This window comes from Daldinia loculata, assembly GCF_022478755.1.
Source record: "Daldinia loculata strain CBS 113971 unplaced genomic scaffold F4817scaffold_51, whole genome shotgun sequence".
NCBI lineage: Eukaryota > Fungi > Ascomycota > Sordariomycetes > Xylariales > Hypoxylaceae > Daldinia > Daldinia loculata.
This window is the reverse complement of record NW_026054905.1, coordinates 220,480-246,769: the sequence shown is the minus strand read 5'-3', so window position 1 is coordinate 246,769 and position 26,290 is coordinate 220,480. Positions and strand designations below refer to the sequence as shown.

The window sequence follows — 26,290 nt, the reverse complement described above, 5'->3', positions numbered from 1 at the left end:
CAGAACGGCGGTCACATAACTATTCGGATGGTGTCAAGCGTTGCCCCTCGGGGAATTTAGTGAAAGCCGAGTTTGTTAGTGCTTTCAACCCGCGTAGGCCGGGGCATGTGGACAAACAAAGACGTCAAGACGTGGGAAAGGGTCTAGCTTGAATAGTTCCCACGTCACCTTAGGGGTCATTTCCAGCGATATGGCATGAGTCCGTCCCTTATCCTATTTCCCGCTATTTTCATGGGCCTACGATTGAATATGTTGCCCTCGCACAAACTCACGTTTGGAGCATGTACTATTACTTGTTCCCGGAGTTTCCCTATTCACCCTTCTTTATTTCTAGTCAATATACTATACCAAAAGCAGGCTCCAGTCCTGCCACTAGGGAAAACAAAGGCATACATACAATCATCTCAATACCATAACGAGGGAATATTCCCGCAGCGTTCCGCATATTATGGTCTGATAGTTTCTCAATACAAACTTTAATTAACTCTTTGTCTGAACCCTTGACCCCTCATAAGTGCCACTCGAAACTGTGGCACAAACATTCACGCTTCTAATACGATACTACCCTACTTCTTTATTTATGTGCTTATATCTTACTACCTGTATGGTCAGAATCTGATGCTTTGACTTCGGCGCTAAACCATGTAGAGATGTTCTTTATATTTATGCCATAGTGTTACAGTTGTCGAGATGCCTTACAACTAATAGCTGTAACGCTGGAATGCCAGTGTAGCCAATCCTACTCACCAATGCCTAGGAATGCCGTACTAAACTCGGGGCTAAAGAATCCAGTTATTGTGCAGGATCCCCGTAATGCATGTAGGTATGTGCTTAGGATAAGAGATCATAGGAAGGCCTTGAAGTTACGAGCGGGCCATTCATCGGTAGATTCTACAATTACATCAAGTTTTTATTCCCGGCCAAAATCTTCAAAGTTTCTCCTCTAAGCTCGATCAAGCATTATGGTTCCATTTCGAAATTCAATTGGTGGGACTATTGTATCGTATTTCATGAAATATACCTAAGAAATTAAGCCCTTCTTGAAGTTCAATATGGTAATCATTTATAAGTCTGAATATAAATTCCGTATTACATCGTTCAATTTCTGTCAGATATCACGTAGGACCAACGAAAGCTCCAACGGATCGATGAACTAATTCAGTTTTGAATGTTTTATCGACGATACATTTTCAATTTGACATCACATTAAACCTTTCCAGCTTATATCACGGCAATAGTTAGCGAGATAAGATGTGTGGCTATTTCCGAAGTTACACGAGTCCCCTGAAAAGATGTGCCTCGCATCTCAACGTGGGGTACTGGGGTGAAGGTTTATTATGTTGCTGGAAACACGTTACCGCTGATTTCCTATGTCCCAATTTCCACAACTAATAGGTGTTCACACATGTCTCTGTTGAATATTCAAGTATCATAAACTCTTCATACGAGACATCTCAAAGTACTACATAGGTAGGATAGCATAGATCTAACAAACACAGTAGGTGCTACTGTTTCTCAGTTTGGTATATAATCACAGCGTGGTAGTTTCCCGCTTATCATACGCTTATAACCTCACACACATCTCTGATATCCCATTTTAGGGGTTTCATGACCTTCGGAGCTCTGTACTTTGAGCACATACCAACGAGTTTCATACGACATGAGCCGTTGATAGTCTTAGAAGATATCGTCAGGAGGCACCAACTTAGACGTCATAGTTCCTGTGATAGTTTTAATATAGGGTAGCTTTTGTTTCTGCAGGGACGCTACTCGACCATGGTTCAAGCCTACCTGTTGCCTTGTGTGCCCTAACAGATGGCTTATTAACGGCTACCCCGGAAGAACCATACACGTTAGGTATTGGTGGGAAAAGCTCGTTGAATTTTCGGAAAACCCATGTAGAATAATCCTGCATGATCAAACCCGAACTACCGGGTTTGATAATTTCTCTCAGGCCATTGGCTGAAGGTTAACAACGCTTATTCATTGTATATCCTATACATTTAAATGTGCATTATAACCTCCGTGTTACATCTACTAGACTTCAGAACCACTTGATTATTACCTTGAAAGCGAGTTGATGATTGGTAACTCTCTTGTATTCAGATTCAGATTCTACAGTTCAAGGCATCAGTAAGGTATCCACTGTATTATATTGGGAAGAAGTCCATATCAATCAGTGTCTTCTCCTTGGAATTACCGTTAAAACTGCTTCCGCCTAGATTCATCTCTGTATTTGGTCTTGTTAGTACCTTCCACCTCGCCGTCGAATACTAGCCAAGCATAACTACTATGTAGATCCTAGATATACCTAATGTACGTAATGTTAACCCCCTAAGTTTTCAGACTTCCATGCAAAACGGTTGCATCGAACGCAAACCCCACTAGCTACCGAGATGCATTACGTGTGCATACACGTCCGATCGCGATCGGAGGGTTCCAACCATACGAGACCCCACCATGCCTTAGGTACCTAACTATGAGGCTATCATGGAGAAGGGTTGATGTGTTATTCCCGTATTAAGACCACCGCATGGTAGCATACCGTCTCATTCGGACCATTGAGTTGGCCTTCACCCGTCAGCGGGTTAGAGGGCCAATGCATCAGCAGATCGCGACATCTGTTTGTAGTACATCATGACGCAGTCATACATAACAACAGATATATAAATTTATGTAGTGACTATGTCTTCCCAATTAAGTAAATTTCTCATCAGCCTTATTCAGCCTTACAGCGCGTCGAAAGGTGCATATCTTACGTGAGGTCCTGCGTAACTAGTGTCTGTAACGGCCAAGTTGATGCATGTTGATTAGTAAACTTGAATGTTATTGGACCGTAGATGAAGTTCGGGATTCGGTATGAATTTGATGTTCTACTTGATCTACCAACGTTCAATTGGAACCAATAAGCAATCCTTCATAGATACATAATGCTTAGAGTGTAGGCAAGAGTATCGGCGATAAGGAGATGGTTCTTATGTCGGTGTCTTCTTTAGCTATTAACAATGACACTACCGTTCAATCCTCAATTTTCATTTTCCTTGGTTGGCTAGCCTTTCTTTCCTTGTCATGGTTTCCCTCGGTGCCAAGAATCAGTAAACAAAGAGGCCGAGTATGCCGCAATCCGTATTAAGTTCCTGTTGAAAGAGAGGCTAGAGAGTTTCCAATTCGATGGCGCCTAATATAGGGTTACAGAAACCGTGCCGCTCTTAGTATAGCCTTCATATAATCTCGCAATCTAATCCTCGTAGAATGAACATTGTAGAAATTTCAAGTCTGGTGATTTTGATACAAATATCATAACAGTGGAGTTTTCCTTAAGCCCAACTCCTGACTATTCCTAGACCTCTCTTGGGTAACTCTACCATTTTCTTGTGCCCCTGTGATCCTCGCTGAGTTTTACAATGACTCTCCCCCACGCTTGACCCATCGCTCATCACTCGCGCTTCTAGTTTCCAGGGTAAGGATGTAAATATGTATACACCAGACTAGTCATGAGCTCAAATATCACAACCCATCCATTACGGCAGTTTAAACCGGCAGGCGAAAGACGGATATCTCGGATTCTGAAAACAAGTGATCAAGCACTCGGCGTCGCCCACGAAAACATCACTGAACACGGCTCTAAGCATTTCTATTTTCTAAGCGCCTAGTATAAGTGATAGGTAGGGAACTTGAAATGACCATCCAACCCAGCGATTAGAGTTTATTTCAGGTAAATGGAATAAAACTATTGATATTTTTATTCCAATTTAAATACATAGAACTATATTGTAAAGAGTAAAGTGATTATGTTCATAATTCATAGGCAAAGCTGTTGTTGTTTTAACGTTGATAACTTCTTCCAAGGTTCAGGTTACATTAGCAGATTACCTAATGCAAATCGTATAGCCCCGCCACACGTGGCTGGTAATTGTACGTACCACACCTAGGTAACCTGCAAGGCTGATAGGTACATACATACAATACCCACCAGCCACGCCCACTGGGGGGGGGAACTAAGCTTATGCAGCTCCGGCTGGCAACGCGCAGCTCAAGTTGCCTAACGAATGAAGCTCCCTCATCAAACATCACCAAACATCACCAAACACCGCCGAGCTTGATTTTACCCATATTCCCTCTCCAAACCCATACAGTCATTATATCCCAGTAGTCTCGCGCGCACATAAATCAACATGGTAAGCTTAATTAATAAAAATTATACCCTTCTCAAGCTTACATTCCTCTCTCAAAATAGACGTCGATAGGAACGGGCTACGATCTTGCCAACTCCATCTTCTCGCCTGACGGACGAAACTTTCAAGTTGAATATGCAGTAAAGGCGGTAGAGAACGGTGGAACGTCAATCGGTATCCGATGCAAGGATGGAGTGGTCCTAGCAGTCGAGAAAGTCGTCACATCCAAGCTACTAAAGCCAGGCGCAAACAAGAGGATTGCGACCGTCGACAGACATCTGGGAGTGGTATGTTGCCCTATATCCTCTCCACCTGCTATGATAAATGATAAATGTTACTGACGCATGCTCGTTTAATAGGTCTACTCAGGCATGGTACCTGACGGCCACCACTTCGTCGACCGAGCCCGAGACGAGGCCCGCGCCTGGCGCGAAACCTTTAAGACGCCTATTTCCACATCAGATCTAGCAAGCCGCATGGGTGGGTACCTACAAGCCTACACACTGTACCAGTCCGTCCGCCCATTCGGCATTACTGCTATTGTAGGCGGCTTCGACTCGGAGCTCGAGGCACCCGTCGATGGTGAAGTCGGCTCCGGCCCCTCTGTCGGTGCCGGTGGTAAGGTAGAAGGCAAGAAGCACGGTGGCCCGGGTCTCTACATGATTGAGCCGAGCGGCATGTACTGGGGATATTACGGCGCAGCAACGGGCAAGGGCCGACAAGCCGCCAAAGCAGAACTCGAGAAGCTAAACCTCACCGAGGGCACCCTCGACCTGAAGCAGGCCGTCAAGGAAGCAGCAAGAATTATCTACGTCGCGCAGCAAGACAATAAGGATAAGGAGTTCGAGCTGGAGATGAGCTGGATTAGCGGGGTTGACGGCCCAACCAAGGGCCGGCACCAGGACGTCCCTAAGGACTTACTCGAAGAGGCCGAACGCTTAGCGAAGAAGGCTCTCTCGGAGGACGATGAGGAGGAGGAAGAGGAAAAGGGTGATGATAAGATGGAAGAATAAAGCAGCCATCTAACCCTCGGTCAGGGGAAGCGCGACTGTACTTGTACAACTACGTGGCGAAGCGCTCGGGATAGGGCGAGGCTCATAGATTAATTTCTTATAAGAGCCACGGTTTCTGATCGACACTCGTATGGCGACGGTTTCATGTCACCTTCTACCCTTAAGTAGACCCGTTAGAGCTCCCTGATTCTTTATGATGATGATGAACTTGTTAACATCCAGAGGATTTACACAGGCTATTTACCTAAGTGTATATCCTCCCCAACTCTTTTTTGGAAGTGGAAATCGCAGTAATGTGTTTTGTTCCCAACCCCAGAGACCCCTTGTACTTTTCACGGTATCCACAGCTCATCCTGCCAGCGGGGTTGAGGTTGCTTGCAACCAGGTCGAAAGCATTTACCACTGAGAGCTAAGTATCCCCCACCACGTATTGTTCACTTCAATAGTACCCAGTAATCAACTCAGTGTAGACCCATAATCACGATAGTACAAGCACATTTAGCAAGAGACCCCTTTGGATGTTAGATGATGGAATTTCTCAACGCATTAAACTCGGAATTCTACGCAAATGAGGCTAAAAGCCAACGTTGCAATAAGCATCGCAATATATCCTCTGACCAGTCATGTCAGTTCATCCTCCCCCATTCCATCCTTCCCCAGTTCATCCTTCCCCAGTTCATCCTTCCCCAGTTCATCCTTCTCCAGGTCTTACTCCTGTCCGATCGGTCGTCTCGGACGGACCCGAAAGAACTCCCAGCGGTCGGACGCGGTCTCTCCCTCTCCATGTTGCTGCCACATAGCCATGAGCGTCACCGACTCGCCTTCCTTCTCGAGAAGCACTTTGTTCTCATCAATCCAGTCCTGCACGTTTGCCGGCGCCTTGGGCATGACAGGGACTCTGTACTTGGCCCACTGGTTGAAGTGCGTGGGAAGGACCGCGTTCGCATTGTTGTGCTCGAGACCGCCCAAGTTGTTGATCCACTCACTGAATCTCGGGTGGCGATGCATGAGATCAGTCCACTTCTGCATTGCCGCCGGACTCACGTGTTCCATTGCGCCTGGAGTTAGTGGACCGCGGGCAGTCAACAAGTCCTCCATGAACCCCAGTAGCTTACGGTACAGGTAGCCTCTTTGATTGTGTACGAAGACCTCGTAGAGGCCGGCAGCGTCAAACGGACAATCTCGAGGGTTGAACTGGAACCTTGTATCGCTTCGCACACTGAGACCCCAGGTGTACTTGATGACGATAAGACGCAGGCAGTAGTTGGCAAGCTCGTGCATCTCAAGGGTTATCGCTGCATTCCAAAGAGCCTCGATGTCGCTATTGTGGCCAACAGTAGCGTCGCTGATGTCAGAAGGATCCATCAATCTTCCAACATAGCACCACTGAACGATCTGCCTCCAGATCATAATAGCCCGACGGCCATTCTCGCCAAAGGTTATCCAGAGGGCAGTCACAGGCTTTCGGGCTCGTTCAATGGCGTTCTTGATGACTGGGGACCAGTAACAGAGCAAGCTGGCGTGGCAGGTGACATGGTGACGCTCGCGTCTCACTGCGTATCCGATGGCGATCATTCGTTGGCTTCCGTTCGCCAAGCTGTTCTTTGTGAGCTTTATTGACTTGGTAACAATCATACGGCAATGACTTGGTGTTTTACTCACAGTGTTGCAACAATCTGCGTGTGCTCAAAAAGCTCGCGATTGACTTCGCATTGTCCCTTCAAGCCGTACGAGCATGCCTCACAAGTACAGTACTTGATGAACTCGGAGCCAGTTGGTATTCTAGACATCTTGGCTACCGACGATGGATAGTCTCGGCAGGTTATGTCTATATGTATGGAACAAATGCAGGTGGTGGATGCAGAATGGTAAGATCTGGGGTTGAAAAGAAGGTGATCAGAGAGAAAGAAACTTTCGAGGAAGAGGAAGGATGCTGTCGTCACTCTGACGATATTCTAGAGGATCGCTCGGCCAGCAGAATGTGAACAGAAGACGGAACTTCAAGGGAACAACATTCAACGAAATGACGGTGTCGCGGGTGAGCTATCTGGCAACTGAACTCGCCACCGAGACTGGGTGAGATCTGGCAGAAGAACTGCTCGTGAAAGAAGGTTCCGGTGAGTGTTCGCAGGAGGAAGTAGAAGATGCAAGGGAAAATTGGAGGTGCTTCTGTAGGGTTAAATGGAGTCTGAGAAGTAGGACAGGATGAGAAGCAGAATATTTGCGTGAGAATTTAAAATCCCCCACGAGATACCATGCGTCCTCACCTACCACCCCCTCTTCGTCTTGTCTCTAGGTTTCTGACAGGGTGCTAAAGAAAATATTGTGTGATGTGCGACCGTCGATAGGCTCTAGAAAACTGCGTAACAAGCGTCGCTGTCCCTTATGACTTGAAAAGAGACGAAAAGACCTCGTAGGTGCAAACCATACTACTAGTGCTCTCCTCAACAAAGATACACTAGACGTCTAGATGATAGGTGCTAGATGCGTCCAGGACAAATATGACATGGGGTTTCAGATCGAGCCTCTGTCGTTCTAGTTCCCGTCCTATGTTCATGGAGCTATGACCATTTGGATCTTGACTCACAAATAGCGTCTTGGTGAGAGTAGCACACATTCAACCAGATAGTATGGGTTTAAACCAGGCATCAATTACATGTACTCGCATTGGTGGACTAAGAAAGGACCTGCATGCGTCCCCTTATTCTACCCACCCAGTGCGGCCCCAGGTCCAGTACCTGCCTTGTGTTTGCCTGCTGTACATACCAGTTCACCATTGTGGTCCCCCCCCCCTAAAGGGCATGAGGCTACGGCGCCCCATGGGGAAGCACATGAGCGACCTATTGGCCAGAAAGGGGCGCCTTCCCCGATGTGGTAATGGCTAGTATATCTATCGTGAATCTTCTGCCGGAAGTCGGCAGACAGGGGGGGAGGTTATCGAGATCTAAGCCTATCCTAAGGGGCGATCTTGTACCTTGCCGCAGGACAAATAAAATCGTCCCATTCGTGATTCCTAGCAAAAGGTGTGGAACAAGGGGCTCAACACTCATGGCCCACATATCAGTGTGCTGTCAAAAGGGGGGAAGCAGCAAAAGATACCTCGGAACTTCAATACCTACTCAACGCAAGTGAAGTATCACGTATCCCTCATCTGGAGTGGTTGCGCGCAATTTATTCGTACATCATTGTATTTTTCATGGCATGATCTAGAAAAGCTTTTATAATTGTTGCACTTGCCGGTTTGCCCTTTTGGATAAGGGTTGATGGAGTCCCAAGTGTAAATCACTCAGAGGCTAGATACTAGAATAGGTACCTACGTGATTAGTGCGAGCAACACGGTGGAACTGTGAGGAAGCAAGATCACAATGTGGACTAGGGCTGCACACTCTAGCTTACTTGAATCAGCTCCATCTGAAGGTAGCCATGGGTTAGGTATTTTTGGGAATACGTTAGGTAGCCCGGTGATCTGAGGCGGGAAATTCATTTCACGTTGATATGTTAGCGACGAGAAGTATAACATACTGCTAATATGCAGCTTCAGCTAGGCTGTAGGGCCGATTTCAATCGTGGGCCATTCGTGAAGTAATAACTAAATCTGAGAGTACCTAACCTAGAGAATAGGAGTGAACATAGAAAGAAGGGAAAAGAAAGAATTATCAACCAAAGGATAGTAGTGAAAATGCCAGTCTGCAGCTATAATCAATGGGCATATCACCCTACTTGCGTCCTTCCATGAGAATTATACCCTTTGGCATACGTGACAGGAACTGAACTGCACTAGGTCGGTGCTCTAACGGTATAAAAACTAATTCAATATAATCCTAATCCTAAGCCTTCAATATCCTGTCTTCCTCTTGTTTTATATTGGTGATATTCTTTGAGCTGTAAAGAATAATAATAGATCATCTATGACATGGTGAATTACTTACCTCGGTATAGCTAGACTACCTATTTCATGTCTTCTTAAATACCCACGTAAGACCCATACTATATACTCAATCCTTTTGAACCTGTTAGGCTTTAGATGAGATATCTAGAATAAAGAATACCCCCAGCATGTATAGCCACAGACTCCCATAGTTAATTTGGAGTTCCTTGCGAAATAACCAAATTGTTTCCATGCTTCTTCTTGTTCTATATCGTGATAGAAGCTCTACTAATGACATATAGTTATAAGCAGCAAGTTCTACGAGTCAGATAATAGCTTGACCTGACTTGGCCCTGGCTTGACTTAGCCTGGGTAGATCCTTTTTTAGGGATATCTATCCGAGTTAAGCGCCAAATCTTTTTTATTTGGTATTTTATACGAATACTTTTAGGGCAATTTTATTGGTTATTGGCAAGGGTTTTGGGTCAAATATATTAGGTGGCTGATGTGGCCAAGTGTAGCTTTATAAGGGCATACAGGCCAAGTCGATGATACGGCTAGGTAAGCCTCAAATCTAATATATCTGACCTGACCTGACTCGTGGAACTTGCTGAACTGTTAAGTATATACAGGTATACAAAGCAAAAGATCACTTCCTACCTCGGATTTATAAATCAACACTTCTACTTCCTCGGCCGACCTAAAATCTGCGTCGAGCTGTTTCCCAACTATCATTACTTATTTGTGTTTTTATAACAGTTATTAAATACCTAACTCAATACTATTCATGCGTGAAATTGCTAGCTTTACACGTCTCCAAATAATTTGAGAACTACCAAAGACCATCATAAAGAATTTCATTTAACACTCATATAAGTCCCTTTACAGCTTTAATCGTACCACTCCCTATAACAGAGTAAGAATTTTGCTGTCTTAGAGCAACTGCATACGTTAAGCACTTGCATCCTCTATATACGCAAGATGTGGCACTGACCCATCCTCTCTTTCCTTTAACAGTATGTACCGGTGTGTACCGGCTCCGCTTGGACCCACATCGGCCCCCGCACTCGTGCCGTGCCGGACGCAGGTCCAGACGTACCTACCTAAAACATGCATGCAATTGCCGCTAGAAGCACAGACCATGTATAAGAGAAGCAACAACTTTGGGAAAGAGATTCCCAGATCAACATTTGTATATGTTGAGCTCTTCCCTTGATATCTTCGAGATAGGGCAGCAATGCCATATTGCCCCTTCCTGAATCTACTATGTCCTTGGCTGCTATGTCTGAGCTGGTAATACTAGTACTAAGTAAATTTATACACCTTAGGTATTCTCCTAAGTTATCTAGAAGAGGTGTATGACGATGTAATATACTGAATGACTTAAAGCTTAGAGTACCACTATTAGAATACAGCAAAGTGATAGCCCTTCAAAAATAAAAAGCGGATCAATCCAGAGATCCTACTGAATAAACCAACTTACCACATAATACTTACCTTCTGCAATCTTAGCACATAGACACTTCGGATACAGCTCTTTTGCGTATTGCAATTTGCACTTCATATTACTAAGTAGCTACATTACATAGCCCTTAGACCAGAGGGTTTTAACCGGGTATCATCCACCACCCCCCCTGGAGCGCAAATAAATCCATGCGTCCACAACAGCAAACCTCTAGGGACCAGGTATCAAAGCAGTAGTAACTAATGTACAAACCGGCAGCAAGATGGTCAAGCTAATGAATCCTGCACCCAAGATGAGTAGGAAGGTATAATCACGTTGAAAACCACGAGCCCTAACGCCAAATCCCAGTGCATTAATACATGGAAAATAACGTGGGCCCCCCATTTTGGTTTTACAACTAACCCTTCCCGTATCCGCAGTCAATCTGGTCTCCTAAACGTCTGCGACGCAATGTGTAACCTCTTTGCCAAACCCCCCTGCACTTCGCCCAAAGTGCATCTCGTTCATGGCATGGCTTCCTGCTTGGGTTGCGTAAATAGTACGTCTTCATCTGGGGCGAGTAATGCGGGTCTTCGTGCCGAAAAAGTTCCGGAATGCATAAAAAAAACAAGGAAATCGTAGTGGCAAGTAGTGTGGATCGTGATGGACCGCGATCATATCGGACGTAGTACTCCTCGTGTTGCTGAGGAAGCATCGAAATCGTAGAAAATAGTGATCAGAGTCGTAAGGAAATAAGCGATTCGTGAGTTGGCACCTCACGAAATGGAAGTGCAGAACAGGATATCTCGACGTTGGGACTCGAAAGCCTAAGCTTCGATGTCCGTCGAAAGAATAGGTCGGGTGTCTGGGGGGAAAAAGACCAGACGCCAGACCCTTAAAACCATACGCCATGCTCTGATAACACATTATGAGGATTAAAAAAAAAAAAGGCACCGGCCAATGAGCAAATTAGATACCGGATCCAACATAGCTCAGGGCAATGCAACCGGCCGGTATGCTATGCAAATGCCTGTCTAATGCTGAAATGAAAAAATGGGTATAATAAAAACGAAGTCGACTAAATCAAATAACCCAGTCGGAAATAAGGACATGAAAGAATTGATGAAGGCGGTGCAACGACTAGTATTGTCAAGGAGAGAGAGACAATGGTCTCGGGTTGCTCTGGCCTAGAAAAGGCCTGTGGGTATTTAAAAGGATGCCATGCGGCGGGCAGGCGATCGGTTGTTGCCAAGGATCGGTGAGTTGCCAATCATCATGACCGGCGAAGGGTGTTCATAGCGTCTTTCAGGGGCGGTAGGAGAAGCTTGAACCATCGACTCTCGATGCCCAAAAGCAAAGGTCTTGGCTCTACCCAGACCTTTTCTCTTCTGTTGCAACTTGCCCAATTCGCGCTCACAAGTTCTAGCATGCTCCTCAGCGCCCATCTCGACGTAGGCTTGGGGATAGCATCGTTCGCGATTCTCAATAAAGAACTCGCTATATCCTCCATCCAGGATATAGACTTCTGGATACGTAAGTCTCGGATAGTACTCGGCGTTGACCATGCGGTCCGATGCCCGGATGTGGCGGGCCATCATTGGTGCACGGCAAGCAGAATATTCGCAATGGAAAATCAACAGTGTCTTCCCATCCATAGGGTTCTCGAAGAGGTGCTTCGCAAGGAGTTCCTTGTCATTGTAGTTGATAGCCGCATCAATATGACCTCCATCATACTCATATTCGAATCGACAGTCGATCACCATCTTCTGCGTGTAAATATCGTTGAATTTTCCATCTAACACATCAAGGAAAGTATCTCTCGAAATTCTCGGGATGCTATCGTTCTCGCCATCCGGGTAGAAATGAGGTAGAATCGGGTCTTGGGATTCCTCGACGTCCATCACGGATTGCAACGTGCTATGAGAAATAGGTTCTTCCGAGCTAGCCTTGACAATATCATCTGGGCTGTCAAACATGCTGATCGATCGACGGTACTGCCGACGAGGTCGTGCGAATGGGTTTGAGATCCGACGAACGTGGCTGGGAATAGGGGAACCTGAACCTGTGCGAATATCTCGAGCCCCGTTAAGCGTTGCGAACTGAGCCTTTGACCGGGCACAGCCAGCATTGCCAGGAGTAGGGCTATGCGCCGTAGAGGGTCTCCGATCTTGAAGGGGAGAGTCGTCGAAACAGTCGCCAGGAGACATGGTTGCAGATTGGGGCCCAAAGCGGAAAGCAGAAACTTGATTTTCTGGATGCAACTTAGTCGAGAGAAGAGTGCTGGTAGAGTGCCCCTTAGCTCGAGATAAAGAGGGTCGGCGCAATCCTCCTCGCTTTCGGCTACTGTGCCTCTTATCAGTACTGTTAAGATCATGCCAGTTTTTTCCATAATATAGAACCTACTCAAACAACACCTTCGACGGCTCCAGGCCCATACAAGATTGCCGGGTCACAGGTATAGGCGACTCCATCATCACATCATCCCCAGGCGTCCCCTGAGGCGTAGGTGAGGCAACCTCGAATGAGCTACAGAATGGCTCCTTATTAGGCAAGGGTGAGATATCCATGGCATCGTATCCTCTCAAAGGAGAGGAGGTGACTGGTAGCGGGGGAGTCGTTACGTAGCCTATCTAGATATTAGTATTTGACGCCCGCTTGCCGCACCGAAGGCACTTGTTCTGACATACCCCGATTCTCGATGGCTTCCATCATATTTGATGTGAAAAGTGCACGACGCGGAGTAGGGAATCGGGGACTAATTAACCACGTTAGTACGAATCCGCCTTCAGCATTATGTGTTTTCAACACACCTATCCTCGCTATCAATTCGGAAGTTTTGCGAAAGGTCTGCTGCGAGACTAGCAGCGGGAGAAGAACCTCGGACTGTCGAGTTGAAATAATCAGGATTAGATCGATGTAGCTGCTCGCGAATAGCAATGTTACCGGATCCGAAAGGGTTCCGAGAAGGCAAATAATGGCGAGACTGTTGTCCCCAAGCCGGAGTCGGGGTGGGGCGCATGGCCGCCAAAGGCGAAGAGGCATCCATGGTTGATGAATGACAAAACTGAGGATGTACGATAATAACCTTTACTCCTCAATGTTTACTTCCGAATACAATCGACTTGTAGGATACGACTGTAATATACCGAGCGCCGTAATTAACGAATGCTCCCCGTATTCTATGATGTAACAGGTTGTATCTAATCTCCCAGAAACCAACTCTTACTAAATTCCTTGAAGCTCCTGTATATACCAGAGAGTTTAATGGCCGATCGAGACGATGTTTAAGTCTAAGGAATTAGGCAGTTTCGTAATCGTGGATTCCAATTGGCGTAGGATTCGGTCGAATTGGACTTAAATACCGAATTTTATGTACAAGGGACTAGATTTACAAAACTTTTAGTTCTCAGATCTCGCCAATTCTAACTGTTATAGTATAATTGCAGATTTAATAGTTCAGATGCGCCTATTCAGAGTTTCCTGTATTTGAATATTGCGGGGTGAAGCTATATCCAAATAATGTTCGCACGTACCTTGTGCAGCTGAACTGCGAAGCAAGAATTGCCTAAATAGGAAGGTCGGTGGTCCAGGTGTAAGTAGAAGATAGAAGATGCACGGCTTTCCCTATAGCACGCTTAGGAGTCAATTGTCTATCGGATGTGGCGAATTGGTCGTTAAGTCTATCGGTGCAGTATCGAATAAATCCCTAAGCCAGTGACCAGTGAACTGTAGATCAGATCTGATTAGATCGTCCCGTCTAAACGACACCGAGATGAACACTCTATTATGCCGAACACGTCTACCCCTAAGAGACGTGTATAAACTGGTCGTAGAAAGCGGCACCTAGGTGTTGTTGAGAAAGGGACGTCGACTTTAAGAGGTCGGCTGTAGGAGGGAAGAAGTGAATGTGAAAAAGGCAGAAGGGGTTTTGATGCTTTTTGTTCTCTAGCTGACGGTTTGCAGAAGCCGGTAGCCAAGTAGTGTGGAGAAATCAGTTACAATAGTGGTTGCGAGGTAACACAGCCTGTCCTAGGCTTGCGCATCCAATCCCAGTGCAGGACAGCCTTTTTCAGTGCCCACTAACTTACCGTCGTCAGGGCAATCCAGTGGGTGCTTGCCGTTGCCCAGGTTGCCCTGTAGCTGAAAATGGCAGCTACCAGGTGCCTAGGTGTCGTTACTCACTGTTTTACCCGCCAAGCCGCCAGGGTACCAAGTGGGATTGGTTCCATTGGTGGGACAGCGGGGCGCTAAAATTGCTAGAAGCTATTCTTTGTAGCAAGAAACGTGTGAATTGGTTACATCATACCTAGCAACCAGTAAGCTTTAGCGGTGAATGCCTTGCAAGCCTTGTATTTCTATCCTTTTTTGCTAGTTATTTAGTACTATTTAGTACTGTATCTTAAGCCCTGAAATTCACAAACATCCATTAGTGTATGTATCAAGCAAAGCCCTGATGGTTCTATATTTGCAGCATATGCAGATCATGGACCCAAAACTCGGATTGCCTATCCTCTAACACGAGCTGAATAGGTCATCTACATCAGGTACATCAGGTACGTGTATCATTCAATTCGTCCGGGTGGAGGAGATACAGATACGTCCACTTATGTGTACACTTATGTACGTATCTACATCCTAAGGTACATACATGCTATCCACATCCCTGGGCTAGGTATGTTAATAATTGCGATCCCACAAGCGAAAGCTGCCGAATCAATGCTCAATGCTCAGTGAGACAGTTCTTCCGCCCGGGTGCTTGATCATCCTTCGTCAGACATGTTCACCCGAGTGAGTAGAGAGCTTGGTTTTAAGTAGTCCTATCCATAGATAGCTCGTACGAAAGTAGTATAACACGCGGAAACGTACCGTCGCTACCGTTCCTCTCACCACCAACATCCTATTATATACCTATATACCAAATACTTATATACAGTACAGTCACTCTGTCATCTTCCTATGTAGGTGTTCATCCTCTTAGCTAGCAGCTACCCGAGGTAACAACCCGTATATTATCGACATGTTGATGCATCTGAAAATTATGCATACCATAGCTTAGCTTCCGCCCTATACCTACTCGGCGATCGTCTTGCAGATAGGTATTTCATACTGATATCTCATACAGGCTTTAAAACATCAGAAGGACGTATTCGTCGTCTAGTCTAGGGAATACCCTAGCCCGTGACGAGTGCATCTGTTTGTACATATATACGGGCCCACCAATTAGTCTCCAGCGTTTGGCTATTAGCCCTGGTATCAATTGCAAGGTTTTGCTGGCTGAGACGAGCTATTCGGGCGGAAGTTTCGAAAAAAAAAAAATCTCCCAAAGCATGGCACGGTCGTCAGCCTTCCTCGGAATAACTCGACTACGTTATGACTACGTTTTTCTACGTATCTTGCATAGTGTCGTCACTTTACCCGGCTAGTGAAATTGTCAAGTCTTGATTCCATATAGAACTTCGCCGGCTGCAATGAAGATAATATTTGCCCGGAACAATTCACTTAGCCAGGGGAATGAGGCTGTCTTGGTCTAGATTACCTGATTCATAACCACGTTTATTTATGTCTTATTGCTTCTTGAGAGTCTCGGTTCTTTTATAAAGATTACCAGATGTCCGCCAGGGCAGTTTGACGATATTCTACGCTAAAGCAAATAGCAGACTGGGCAGATGGTATTTTTGCTTGAGGATGAACCCTGCGTACTGGGCTGATTCTTTAATCCGGCAATGTCCATTTGCCGGTAGTCGGACCCGCGTCTCCGAGCATCCTAAGCCGAGCACCAATACCTACGCCGTCAGGTAACGCAATTATGTTACCCCAGATCTTGTAAGCCATTGAGGAATCCTGTCGCTTGAGAGACCATTGCATGTTTTTGACGGATATTCTGTTTCGAATATATGACTGTATTGTACTTCTACCAGATGCGAACAGTATATTAACTACGATGGAGCTTCGAATGGGTTCCGGGGTTCCACGATACAGTGCGCTGAAGGATCTTTCGGGGCTTCTTTGCTTTATTACCTAGCTTCTGACGGTTGCTACGGTGCTTGCATCAATAAGCACGACCCTAGTTTGCTATACGCATGGATTACCGTCGTCTACATATATAGGTACATACATAGTATTACTATGTGTTGGGACCTATTGAGGGAGAAAATGACAAGGAACCTTCTTCCGGGCCGCACTGATAAGTCATAAGTAATCGGTATTTTTTGCCAGCTAGCCCTTAAAGCTATTTTTTCAATCTAGACAGTATTGAGTAGCTGATGGTGTGCTTTTTACAATATCGAAATGACATTCATTATCAATCCCAGACTTACTTGCGGCGTGTCCGGTAGTGATTGGACTTAACAAGCGTAAGCCCCATCAGTCCATTTGAAAATTTGAACCTCACCGACGCTTACGGTGCTATGGCCGCAGGCGAGCGGACGTACTGTACGACGATGTGGAGGAACTAGGTAGCTCTAGAACTTTTAAAGACTCCCAACACCCCTTACGCTTTGAGCCTCACTCGGGGAAATTATTTTCACAAGCTCAAATTGAGGTAACAAAGCCTTAATTTGAAGTTTGAAAAGGGGGTTTTATTTACTCGATATCCATTATTCCTAATCCAAATGTTGGATCCGTTCATCTCTACGGCAACGCGAAGCCCTAGATATATCACATAAAGGATAAATTAATTGCACGCACCGGTCCAAGCCACCAGCAACTTTTTAAACCTGGGGATACTCCGGATTTGCCTTTGTCGGCTCCCTTTCGGTAGCTTTTTAAACGACAGGGAAACAAAATCGATAGTATGTGGACCGTCTTCGATCGCACATTGACGGCCACGATCTCCTAGCTCGTAGTAGTAGACGTCATTTATATGTTCCTACAAAAAGCAGGATCTTCATGGCCGCTCTCTAGCCTGCACACCTTCGCGCAGCCGAACTATCGGCATAGTCTCTAGGTTAAATGGCTTCGCACCGGCGCACTTAGACGGAACACCCGGTCGGAAACATGCGTGCTACAATAGTCGACATTTTGCAACAAACCAGACCCAAAGGTATTGAGATCTTGATCACTGTTGATTGTTTACATTTCATACATAATCGGGTGCTGTCGTGCTGTCGTGCTGACCGCCTTCGGATGACCTGCATAAATGTGCAGCAACGAGCATGATAAGGCGAATCACAGTAGTCGGGGAAGAAAGCAGCTGAAGACCCAATGAGATGGTCAGATTGCCTTGCCGACCTCGCGCTTACTATCCCCGAGCCCAAGGCGCCTGTTTAGTGAGACCTTCAGCTGTCGCAAGAAAAAGAAGTCCTACTTCCAGACTAGGTAATCCCTTAGATAACAAACCCTTTAATCTAGAACACCTAGAATACTTTTTGAAGCCACTAGCGATTCGTGAAATCAGGAGAATAAGCGGCTATTTCTAATAAGACAACATATGGTGCCATCTTCTATTTAACAGGACCCGCCAGCAGTTGGATACGACTGTGATCATATACATAATTGTGTGTGATTCAGATTGCACGAGCTTGTTTGATATCTAACAAGGGGGGTAACCCGTAAGTGTCCGCCGAGATGCGGAGTTGGGAAGATGGGAAGATGGGAAGAAGAGGGGTTGTTTAACAAGTACACAAAGTAAATACCAAGAACGCGCAAGCTCGCGTGTCACCGTAAACATTTACCCATGTCCATCACGATATCACGAGGGGCGGCTAAGCTTCAAAGAGCTTAAAGCTGCGGGCAAAAGACAGGGGAGCTTGGGGAAGCTCGGATCTCCAGAGTTGCATTTTCGAAATCCTATGCAACCTTGCAGCCCTGGCCGTCTGAGACTCTGGGCCATCCAGATGCGATCGATTTTATTACGCCCTCCTGGAAGTTGGAACCAATAACGGTTAGACTAAGGATCACCGATTGGCCCGTTTCGACGGACCTCAATTCACACAGCCAACCCATCTCACCTGACTGCCGCAGCGTCTGAAACGACCAAGTCCATGCGAATGGGTCGTACATAGAGAATTGGAAAATCCTGTTTAGCGTTCTTCCAACACGAAATGTACGTACAATGTACGTACAATGTTTCCATCAGAGCCGCATAATATCGTCATCAGATGTCATGCACCGTTCTTCCCTTTATTCCGAGCGCGGCAGACAGGCCCATATATCTGCGGCACCGACTGGCTTAGTTTAGTTATATACACATTCAACGTTAGCATCGTCCAAGACATTGCAATTCAAAAGGACCATGGGAGATATAATAGGCTATTAAATCATTCAATCCTTCGCATATATGAATTGTTCAAGTTACCGGAGCGGTTAGTTCGGTTCCTTTAGGATTCGGGAATCCTGATCGAATGCACCGTTTGATCACATGCCGACAGGATTCAGCTTCCTAACGCGAGAGTAAGCTGCTTCTGAGAGAGTATGATTCATGGAAAATGGCGCAGATGCTTATGTTTCTACAGTATTTTGACAGGTTCTAGTGGTATGATTTCCATACGCCATACCATCCAGAGCCTCAAGTAGCCACGGGGCTCCCTATGAGCGTAATGGAACCAGCTTAGTCCCTTAACTAACTACCACCGAACTTTGTCGCATTGCAATAACTCGGTATTCCTACCTTAAGTAGTTCGATTTGGGGAAATATATTTGGTATAATCTAAACAGATGCGTCTTTCACCAAGACTCGGGTGTAATTATTCAACATTCCATTAACTGTGAAAATTGCATTGGCCAATTATGTTAGTCATATTAGATACATAGAACTCAGCGCAGCAACTACACGAGAACTAAGTAAAACAGTGAATTAAAATATAGCACAAGCTCTGAGGCCCCGTAATCATGGAAAGACTAGCAACTACCAGAGTTGACACCAGTTATATAGCTAGACGTAGTGTCCATGTTCTAGTAAGAGACTTCTCTCTCCAAGTCCTCCACTTGCTATTTGAATATAAGACAAGGTAGTTATACGTAGAAACTTAACTATACGTTCTATTAGGTATCAATATCATTATATATTTACCCATAGACAAGTACAATAGTGGTATTAACCACGTATTGCTCATGAATCGTTGATACTAAACAACCGGGGTATTTTCCAATATCTATCAATTGTTTCCATATATAACACTTCGGCCAAATAATATCTCTAAACCCATATGCATCGACTTAAGATGTATTAGAATACCTAGGTCCTCACGCATATGCTCGAGTAGTTATTCCCTGTATACCTATACAAGTTAGGGATATATTTGAAAAATAATATCTTATTAGCTCTTTAGCCTAACTAACTGTTGTCGGCCTTTGTGTATTGAAATGTCACACGTTAGGTAAAATGTTATCCATCGAAAGAAGCATGTGAGAAATATGTTTAACTGGAGGCAGCCCTGCGGGCTGCACAATATGCCCGAGTTTACATAATTGCGCACGTGCCATATACTGCCCATTGAGTTACTTTCCTATTTGGGCCATGGAAAAAATTCGACACAATAACCCCTCGTAAACTCGGGCATATAATGGCTGAAATTAGTGAGGTGTTAAAGAGCTACCAGGTACTAATCTATTAAAACCCATATGTTATTTAAATAGCTACATATATAACATGTCTTATTCTACTAATGTCATATTTCTATCAAGATAAAACATCGTCATCATAAGTCCCATTTTCGATATCCTTCTGTTGATCAAACCATCTATCATCGATACTAAAACTTATCTATAGTTTCAAACTCATCGCCGGTCTTGGTGTGTAATTGAAAAATGACGACCTTATATGACGCTGCCATAGGCAAATTCTAGGTAAGCAATCCTACATGCTCATTCATCTGCTGTCTCACTCACTGTCAAACATTGGCGCTAATTTTAATAGGAATCCCGTTTATGACTGCATTGTCTCAGTGTCTGTATTTATATCGTCTTAATAGAATTGAGCAAAGGGATATTATAACCTCAATTAAGAACAATTTCGACACTGTAACTCTTAATTCTCTGCTGTGCCTGTCTCTTTGGTATAGATAGCATCCACTTTATAACTTATACTTCTTGAAGCTCTAACAGCTATCGGAAACTGTCCAATAGTACCTTGACTTAATCTTTTCCCTTCAACAAGGGCACTAGTTAGTAGTTGAAGCAACTGGTATAAGCAGCATCTATCTGTTTAATTCTGGGTCTTCTAGCTACGATATAATTAGAATAATACTGGTTGAATGACTAGAGTGTTAAATACTTAGGTACATAGGTGGATTGCATGGTCTCCATCATATGCCACTTTACGCTATAGATGTTTATATACGCACGATGCCACGACAGCCTCACATACCTCATTGCAGGTCTACTAAGGGGCCCCGCATGGTAATCTAACTTATCAAAGCGTACGTGAAATCTACGTCGAGTATAAGCGCCGAATGAGCTCCGAGGCAGCTGATCACACCCGCGAGAATCCCTACAAGAACGAGGGGAAGGGGAACTATTGAAAGTTAAATCCACCACATTACCGGAATACACTACTGATAAACTTGGCCTAAGCACATAGCGCTAAGCAGCAGGAACTTGCATTGGTCCTTGCTATAATAGAGCTAAGTTGACAATTGGTAGTGACATTGATAGTTTGCTAAGATGGATGTTGATAGATCGTCAAGAGGTTTTGTAATGTGACTCCTAGCCTAAATGCTAGTAGCCTGAATACAACATAGGTATTCAATGCTTGAATTTGGGTCCAGAAAGAGCATTTACAACAACAACCATCCAACTTTTAAGTTGAATTGTTTTCGGGCGGGGAAGAATAAGAGCCTCGTATTGTTGTTTGGGTATGACGTCAAATTGTACTTACAAAATTAGCTCACGTCAGTTTTACGCGACGCGTAAAAGTACCTGCTAACCTAGCGCAACCTAGAATGGTGGGGTGTGGGTACGCTAGCCAGCACTAATTGACCGCCTGCTTTATTTGGGGCTTTTAGAGTTGCGAAAAGTGGCAGGATCTTATCGAGATCTTATCAAAAATCTTATCAGAATCTTATCGTCGCAAAGAAAAAAAAAAAGTTGCAACTCGGAATTTAATAACATCGATGTCCTCAGCGCATGCTACTACAATATTACTGTAAGAACTGGACCAATTGACGAAATCAATTGAACCAAAGTCTGAATTACCCTTTCTTTCACATTCGTTAGAAATAATATCTCAAGAATCTTTACAATGGGCAAAAGGAAGCGCAGCGCCAACAAGGCTGGTCCCAATGGTAGCCAGCCTACGCAGAAGCGAGCAAAAACGGAACAGTCTCTGCCAAATGGTGCCGAAGCTCTTAGTCTCGACTTAGAAAAATCCCCTTTTACGGAAACTTTGAATAGCGAAGCTCGAAAACGGGAAGCCAAGATATACGAATTGCTTGGAAGTGCCGATAGCGACGAACGAATTGCTGCCGCCGATGCGCTCGTGACCGGGCTTCTGGTCTCCTCGGAAGCCGCACTTGAAAGGCATCTCGATAATCGTCTATTTCGTGGCCTTGCGAGCTCACGTAATGCATCCCGAGTGGGCTTTAGCCTTGTATTAGCAGAAATACTGAATCAGCTGTTCGGTCCGAAGAACCTCGCCGAGTCAAAATACACTGGCTTAACATTCGATAAGGTGCTGAATATCCTGGTGGAAAAAACAACCTCTAGCGGGAATATCCCCGGGCAGGAGGAGAGAGACTGTTACTTTGGTCGACTTTTTGGTCTACAATGTTTTGTAGAGTCTAAGATCCTTTTCGATGAAGAATCGCGATGGCCAAAAGTCCTGGATTTGCTGTTAAATATGGCTGAGAAGAAAGTCTGGATGAGATCGCACTGTGGATGGGTTATCGTGGAATCGCTACCCCAGATGGGACAGGCGAGAGCGGAGGCAACGCTCCAGAAATTGTCTGATATTGGGCTCGGCAAGACCGCAGAGGGCATTGCTATCTGGATGAAGGCGCGAAGTTGCTATCCTAACCTGAAAACACCGGCAAAGCCCTGGCATGATCCTATGAATCCGAGTGTACTGTCCGAAGTGGCTCGGGTATTGAAGGATAACGTGGCACAAGATAACGGAGAGGACGCGGCCGTCGCCAAAACCAAGCAAGGTGGCTGGAGCGCCCAGTTGCATTTTGTTTGGGATATTTTACTCGCGACATTCCTTAGTCAAGAGACAGACGGAAAGCAGAGCAAAGACCAGCTGAAACTATTCTGGACTACTGTTATTGATGGTAAGTACTTTCTGCGCGTGACATATTGACTATTCTAATTTAAATTCTAGATAGTCTCTTCTCCAAGAATGCTTCCGACGCGCAAAAATTTCGGGGTTTCGTCATATTTCAAAAGTTCCTCCTTGGGTTTGCGACAGGAAAAGCCAAGTTTGCTAAGGAATTATTTACTCGGAATTTAATGAAGTGTCTGATGAACCAAGCTGCCAAGGAGGATCGATATCTCCATCGGGCTGCGCTGAAAAGTCTCCAATCGATCGAGAAAGCTGTGCAAGCCTCGCCAGAACTCCTGTTACTAGTCCTAAACGAGCTAATTGGAAAAGCTGGGGCTTACGACTTCGATCAACGAACGAGTACCAAGACTGTCGAGAACCTGCTACAGTGGGCTACTCCGGAAAATGCGAAGAATGTTCTTAAGCTTCTTCGAGATCCCGTAGTCGCGAACGAGTAAGTTTTTGTATCATTCTAAAAATAGCTCAGTCAATTAACCAACTAGTAGTTGTTCAGCCAACGATGTCGAAAAGCTTAGACAGGTATATGCCGGCTACGTGTCTAAATTGGCCACCCAAGCAAAGCCTGCATCCGAAGCCTCGAGCGATAACGAGAGTACGAATGTCGCCGAGCTTGGCGTAAAAGAACTAGCGGCATGTGCATATTCTGTACAGAAGCAGTTTAAACCAGAATTATCGGAGAAATCAAGAGAAACATTCCGCAGATTACTCGCGTCTACTATTGGAAAGGTCATGAGGCGTCGAGATGATGCCGAATATCTCTGTAATGCGGTTATCTCTGTCGAGCCTACGGCAGTGAATATGGGCGATGAGATAAAGGCTGAACGAGATAGCGCACTGAAGGCCATACGAAAACTACTGAAGGCAAGCAAAAAATCAGATAGCAAGAATGCTGGGGCCTCGGTTGGCCTCGCTCTGCTATATGCTATTACGATATTACAACTATATGATGGAGCACCGGATGCTATCAGCATCCTCCAGGATTTAGAGAGATGTTCCGAGAAGATGAAGAGCAAGGAAGGTGGTAGCTCGGAACTTCTGGTGGAGATATTGCTCGCGTTAGTCTCTCGACAGTCACCAATGATGCGGCAGATTAGCGAGCAGGTGTTTGAGGCATTCACTTCACAAATTTCTTCCGAAGCTCTCGAGCTTCTAACAGAGCCACTTCTTGCGGAGGAAAATCAGAAAGGATACCAAGCCCTATTTGAAAACCTCGAGGACGAGGATGTAGAAATGGACGACGGTGAAGAGTCAGGGTCTGAAGATGAAGATGAAGCCGAGGACATGGACGAGGACGAAATCTCAGAACTTGGCTCCGACGTTGAATTTGTTACTTTGAATGGCGCCGAGGCAACGGCTGACGGTGATGACGACGACGACGACGAAGATGAAGAGGATGAGGATGAGGAGGATGATCAGAAAGGAGAAGCAGATGCTAAAGAACTTGCGGATCTTGACGACGCTCTCGCAAAGGTCCTAGGAAGCCATCGCTTGGACAAAGATAAAGAAGCTGAATCGTCGGATAACGACTCGGACATGACTGATTCCGAGATGATGGCGCTAGACGACAAGCTCGTCGAGGTGTTCAAGCAGAGGGCAAAGAACACAGGCAAGAAAAAGGAGAAGAAGGACGCCAAGGAATCAGTCATCGTGTTCAAGCACCGCATCCTCGATTTCATCGCTCTCTACCTCAAGCACGAGGCCGCTAACCCACTAGCCTTCAGCCTCCTCCTACCACTCCTAGAAGTCGTACACAGCACCACCGCCAAGCCTCTCGCCAACAAGGCAGTCGCGGCTATTGAAAACTTCTCCAAGGCCTTTAAGAAGGCACGGGCCGCCGGCGACAAGCACGAGCTCGACGCTACAGCGCAACTCGCGCTGATGCGCGAGATCCACCAACAGGCAGCTAAGGATGCAGCGCACGCCTACGGCCGTGCGGCATCGATGGCCAGCTTACTCGTCGCATCGAGCCTTGTCGCCGTTGCCCCCGCCGGGGATCACGTCGACGACATCAATGCGCTCTACGCGCAGACGTTTACCGAGTGTCAAAAGGGCACGCTCAAGCTACCGGGGTTCTTCTTCACCGACTGGGTTAATTGGGGAATGGGACACGCGGCAAATGCCCAGCAACAATCACAACAACAGCAAGAAGGGGAGTCGTAAGAATGTTTACGTCTGGATTAGGTAGCTAGTTAACCAGGCAACTAGATTTGCATTAGCTAAATGGGTGGATATCCGGGTATATATAGAGTTAGTCGAACATACCGAATATACTTCGTAATAATATTTGTAGAACCCCCTTTCCGTATGAAGCATAATCTGGGCGTGGTGATTTCGCGTATTGCTGAGAAATGAGTTGCGGGACTAGTAAAGGGGGCGGGGCATGGATTGTGGAGGGATACATACGAAAGGTGGATAGCGAAAAGAATGTGAAGACACATATGTAAGTTAGAAAGCCTATTAACTGCCTAACCTGTACGAGAATCATTTTTATTATCGCCGTTGAGCTATCTATCTAAGTTTCTCACACTGGTCTATTTCCCTATGTACCATCGGTTTTGTCGTCTCGGCTTTTTCCCTCTCGGACCCCCCTAGGAGGACCGTCTTCAACACCTGGATCCTACCGAATAGAGGATTAATAACTATTTTAAAAGTTCGCGGAACTAGTCGCAACGTCTTTTTAGTTATAATATTTATTAGCTTCTGCTTGTTCGTAAGTGGACTTGAATCATGAATGCAGTCGCTTCATTCTTTGTAAATTAAATTCCCCCCAGCTCCTGGCTCTCGTTACTCGGTTCAGCTGCAGCCCCTGAAATAGACTGCTTTTCGGAACTCTAATGTCGTTATTCAACACTCTCGCGATGCTGTAATAGCCTCCTAAATCTTAGTTAGCCCACCGTTATGACTTGGTCATGACAATATAATATACCATGTGGTAGCTAAGTCCTTCTGGGACTCATGGTCGCATTCCATAGCCTAGCACAGCACTAGTGACAATATCATCCGGCGACCTTGAGTTGCAATCTTGTCTAACATTCTGTGTCCTCAAGAGCACCATATGTACTGTGCTGGTAGTCCTTGATGCTAGATTTCTGTCTCCTTCTGTCGCTTGTGCTGTCGCGTGTAGTGGTCTCTGGACCTTGTTTGAGAATGAAGAAATATGCTGGCAGGGGGGGCCACCATCTTCATTGTTGAACCCGCTATTAGCGCATTTGCTGTCGTTGCTATTAATAGAGGTATTTGATGTTGAACCTAATGCGTATGCACATTGAGTCATGTGCCAGGGCATTTATAAGTTGTGACTTTGTTGCACCTGTTATCTAGCCTGTTGAAGGAAGATAGTGGAGAGTTGAACTTCAGCTGCCTTTGAAGAAGCAGGAAGGATGAGGAAATATATTCTTCGTTGGCCCCCTTCGCGGTTTGAAGTCTTCTAGCCCGGAAGAACCGGCCGAAGTACCGGCGCATCCAATGTCACTTCGATGGTTCCGGGCTTACTTATCCTTATCTTCTCGTAGTAGTTTGATGCACGTCCCCTTCGCGTGTAAATGATAGTCTTTTGGCAGCCGATTCCGCTTC

The 26,290-nt window shown here is 45.5% G+C and overlaps 4 protein-coding genes across 4 annotated transcripts; 2 read left to right on the top strand and 2 right to left on the bottom strand.

The window, feature by feature from the left end:
* Window positions 1-4,175: 4,175 nt before the first annotated feature.
* On the top strand, window positions 4,176-5,188 carry F4817DRAFT_360831 (nucleophile aminohydrolase; the record flags this gene model as incomplete). Its single annotated transcript, XM_049306327.1, has 3 exons — window positions 4,176-4,178; window positions 4,238-4,462; window positions 4,535-5,188. 3 exons carry the CDS (start codon window positions 4,176-4,178, stop codon window positions 5,186-5,188), a joined length of 882 nt encoding a protein of 293 aa, XP_049156154.1.
* A 708-nt stretch (window positions 5,189-5,896) lies between these two features.
* Window positions 5,897-6,978, bottom strand: F4817DRAFT_318895 (uncharacterized protein; the record flags this gene model as incomplete). The annotated part of the gene is made up of 2 exons (XM_049300987.1): window positions 5,897-6,785; window positions 6,851-6,978. The coding sequence occupies 2 exons, from the start codon at window positions 6,976-6,978 to the stop codon at window positions 5,897-5,899; spliced, it is 1,017 nt and encodes a 338-aa protein (XP_049156153.1).
* Window positions 6,979-11,708: 4,730 nt separating this feature from the next.
* On the bottom strand, window positions 11,709-13,546 carry F4817DRAFT_318894 (Rhodanese-like protein; the record flags this gene model as incomplete). Its single annotated transcript, XM_049300986.1, has 4 exons — window positions 11,709-12,843; window positions 12,904-13,126; window positions 13,188-13,255; window positions 13,311-13,546. 4 exons carry the CDS (start codon window positions 13,544-13,546, stop codon window positions 11,709-11,711), a joined length of 1,662 nt encoding a protein of 553 aa, XP_049156152.1.
* A 7,977-nt stretch (window positions 13,547-21,523) lies between these two features.
* On the top strand, window positions 21,524-25,076 carry F4817DRAFT_220728 (DNA polymerase phi-domain-containing protein). Its single transcript, XM_049298817.1, has 3 exons — window positions 21,524-22,706; window positions 22,757-23,150; window positions 23,203-25,076. Exons 1-3 carry the CDS (start codon window positions 21,680-21,682, stop codon window positions 24,875-24,877), a joined length of 3,096 nt encoding a protein of 1,031 aa, XP_049156151.1. The 5' UTR covers window positions 21,524-21,679; the 3' UTR covers window positions 24,878-25,076.
* The last annotated feature ends 1,214 nt before the right edge of the window (window positions 25,077-26,290 follow it).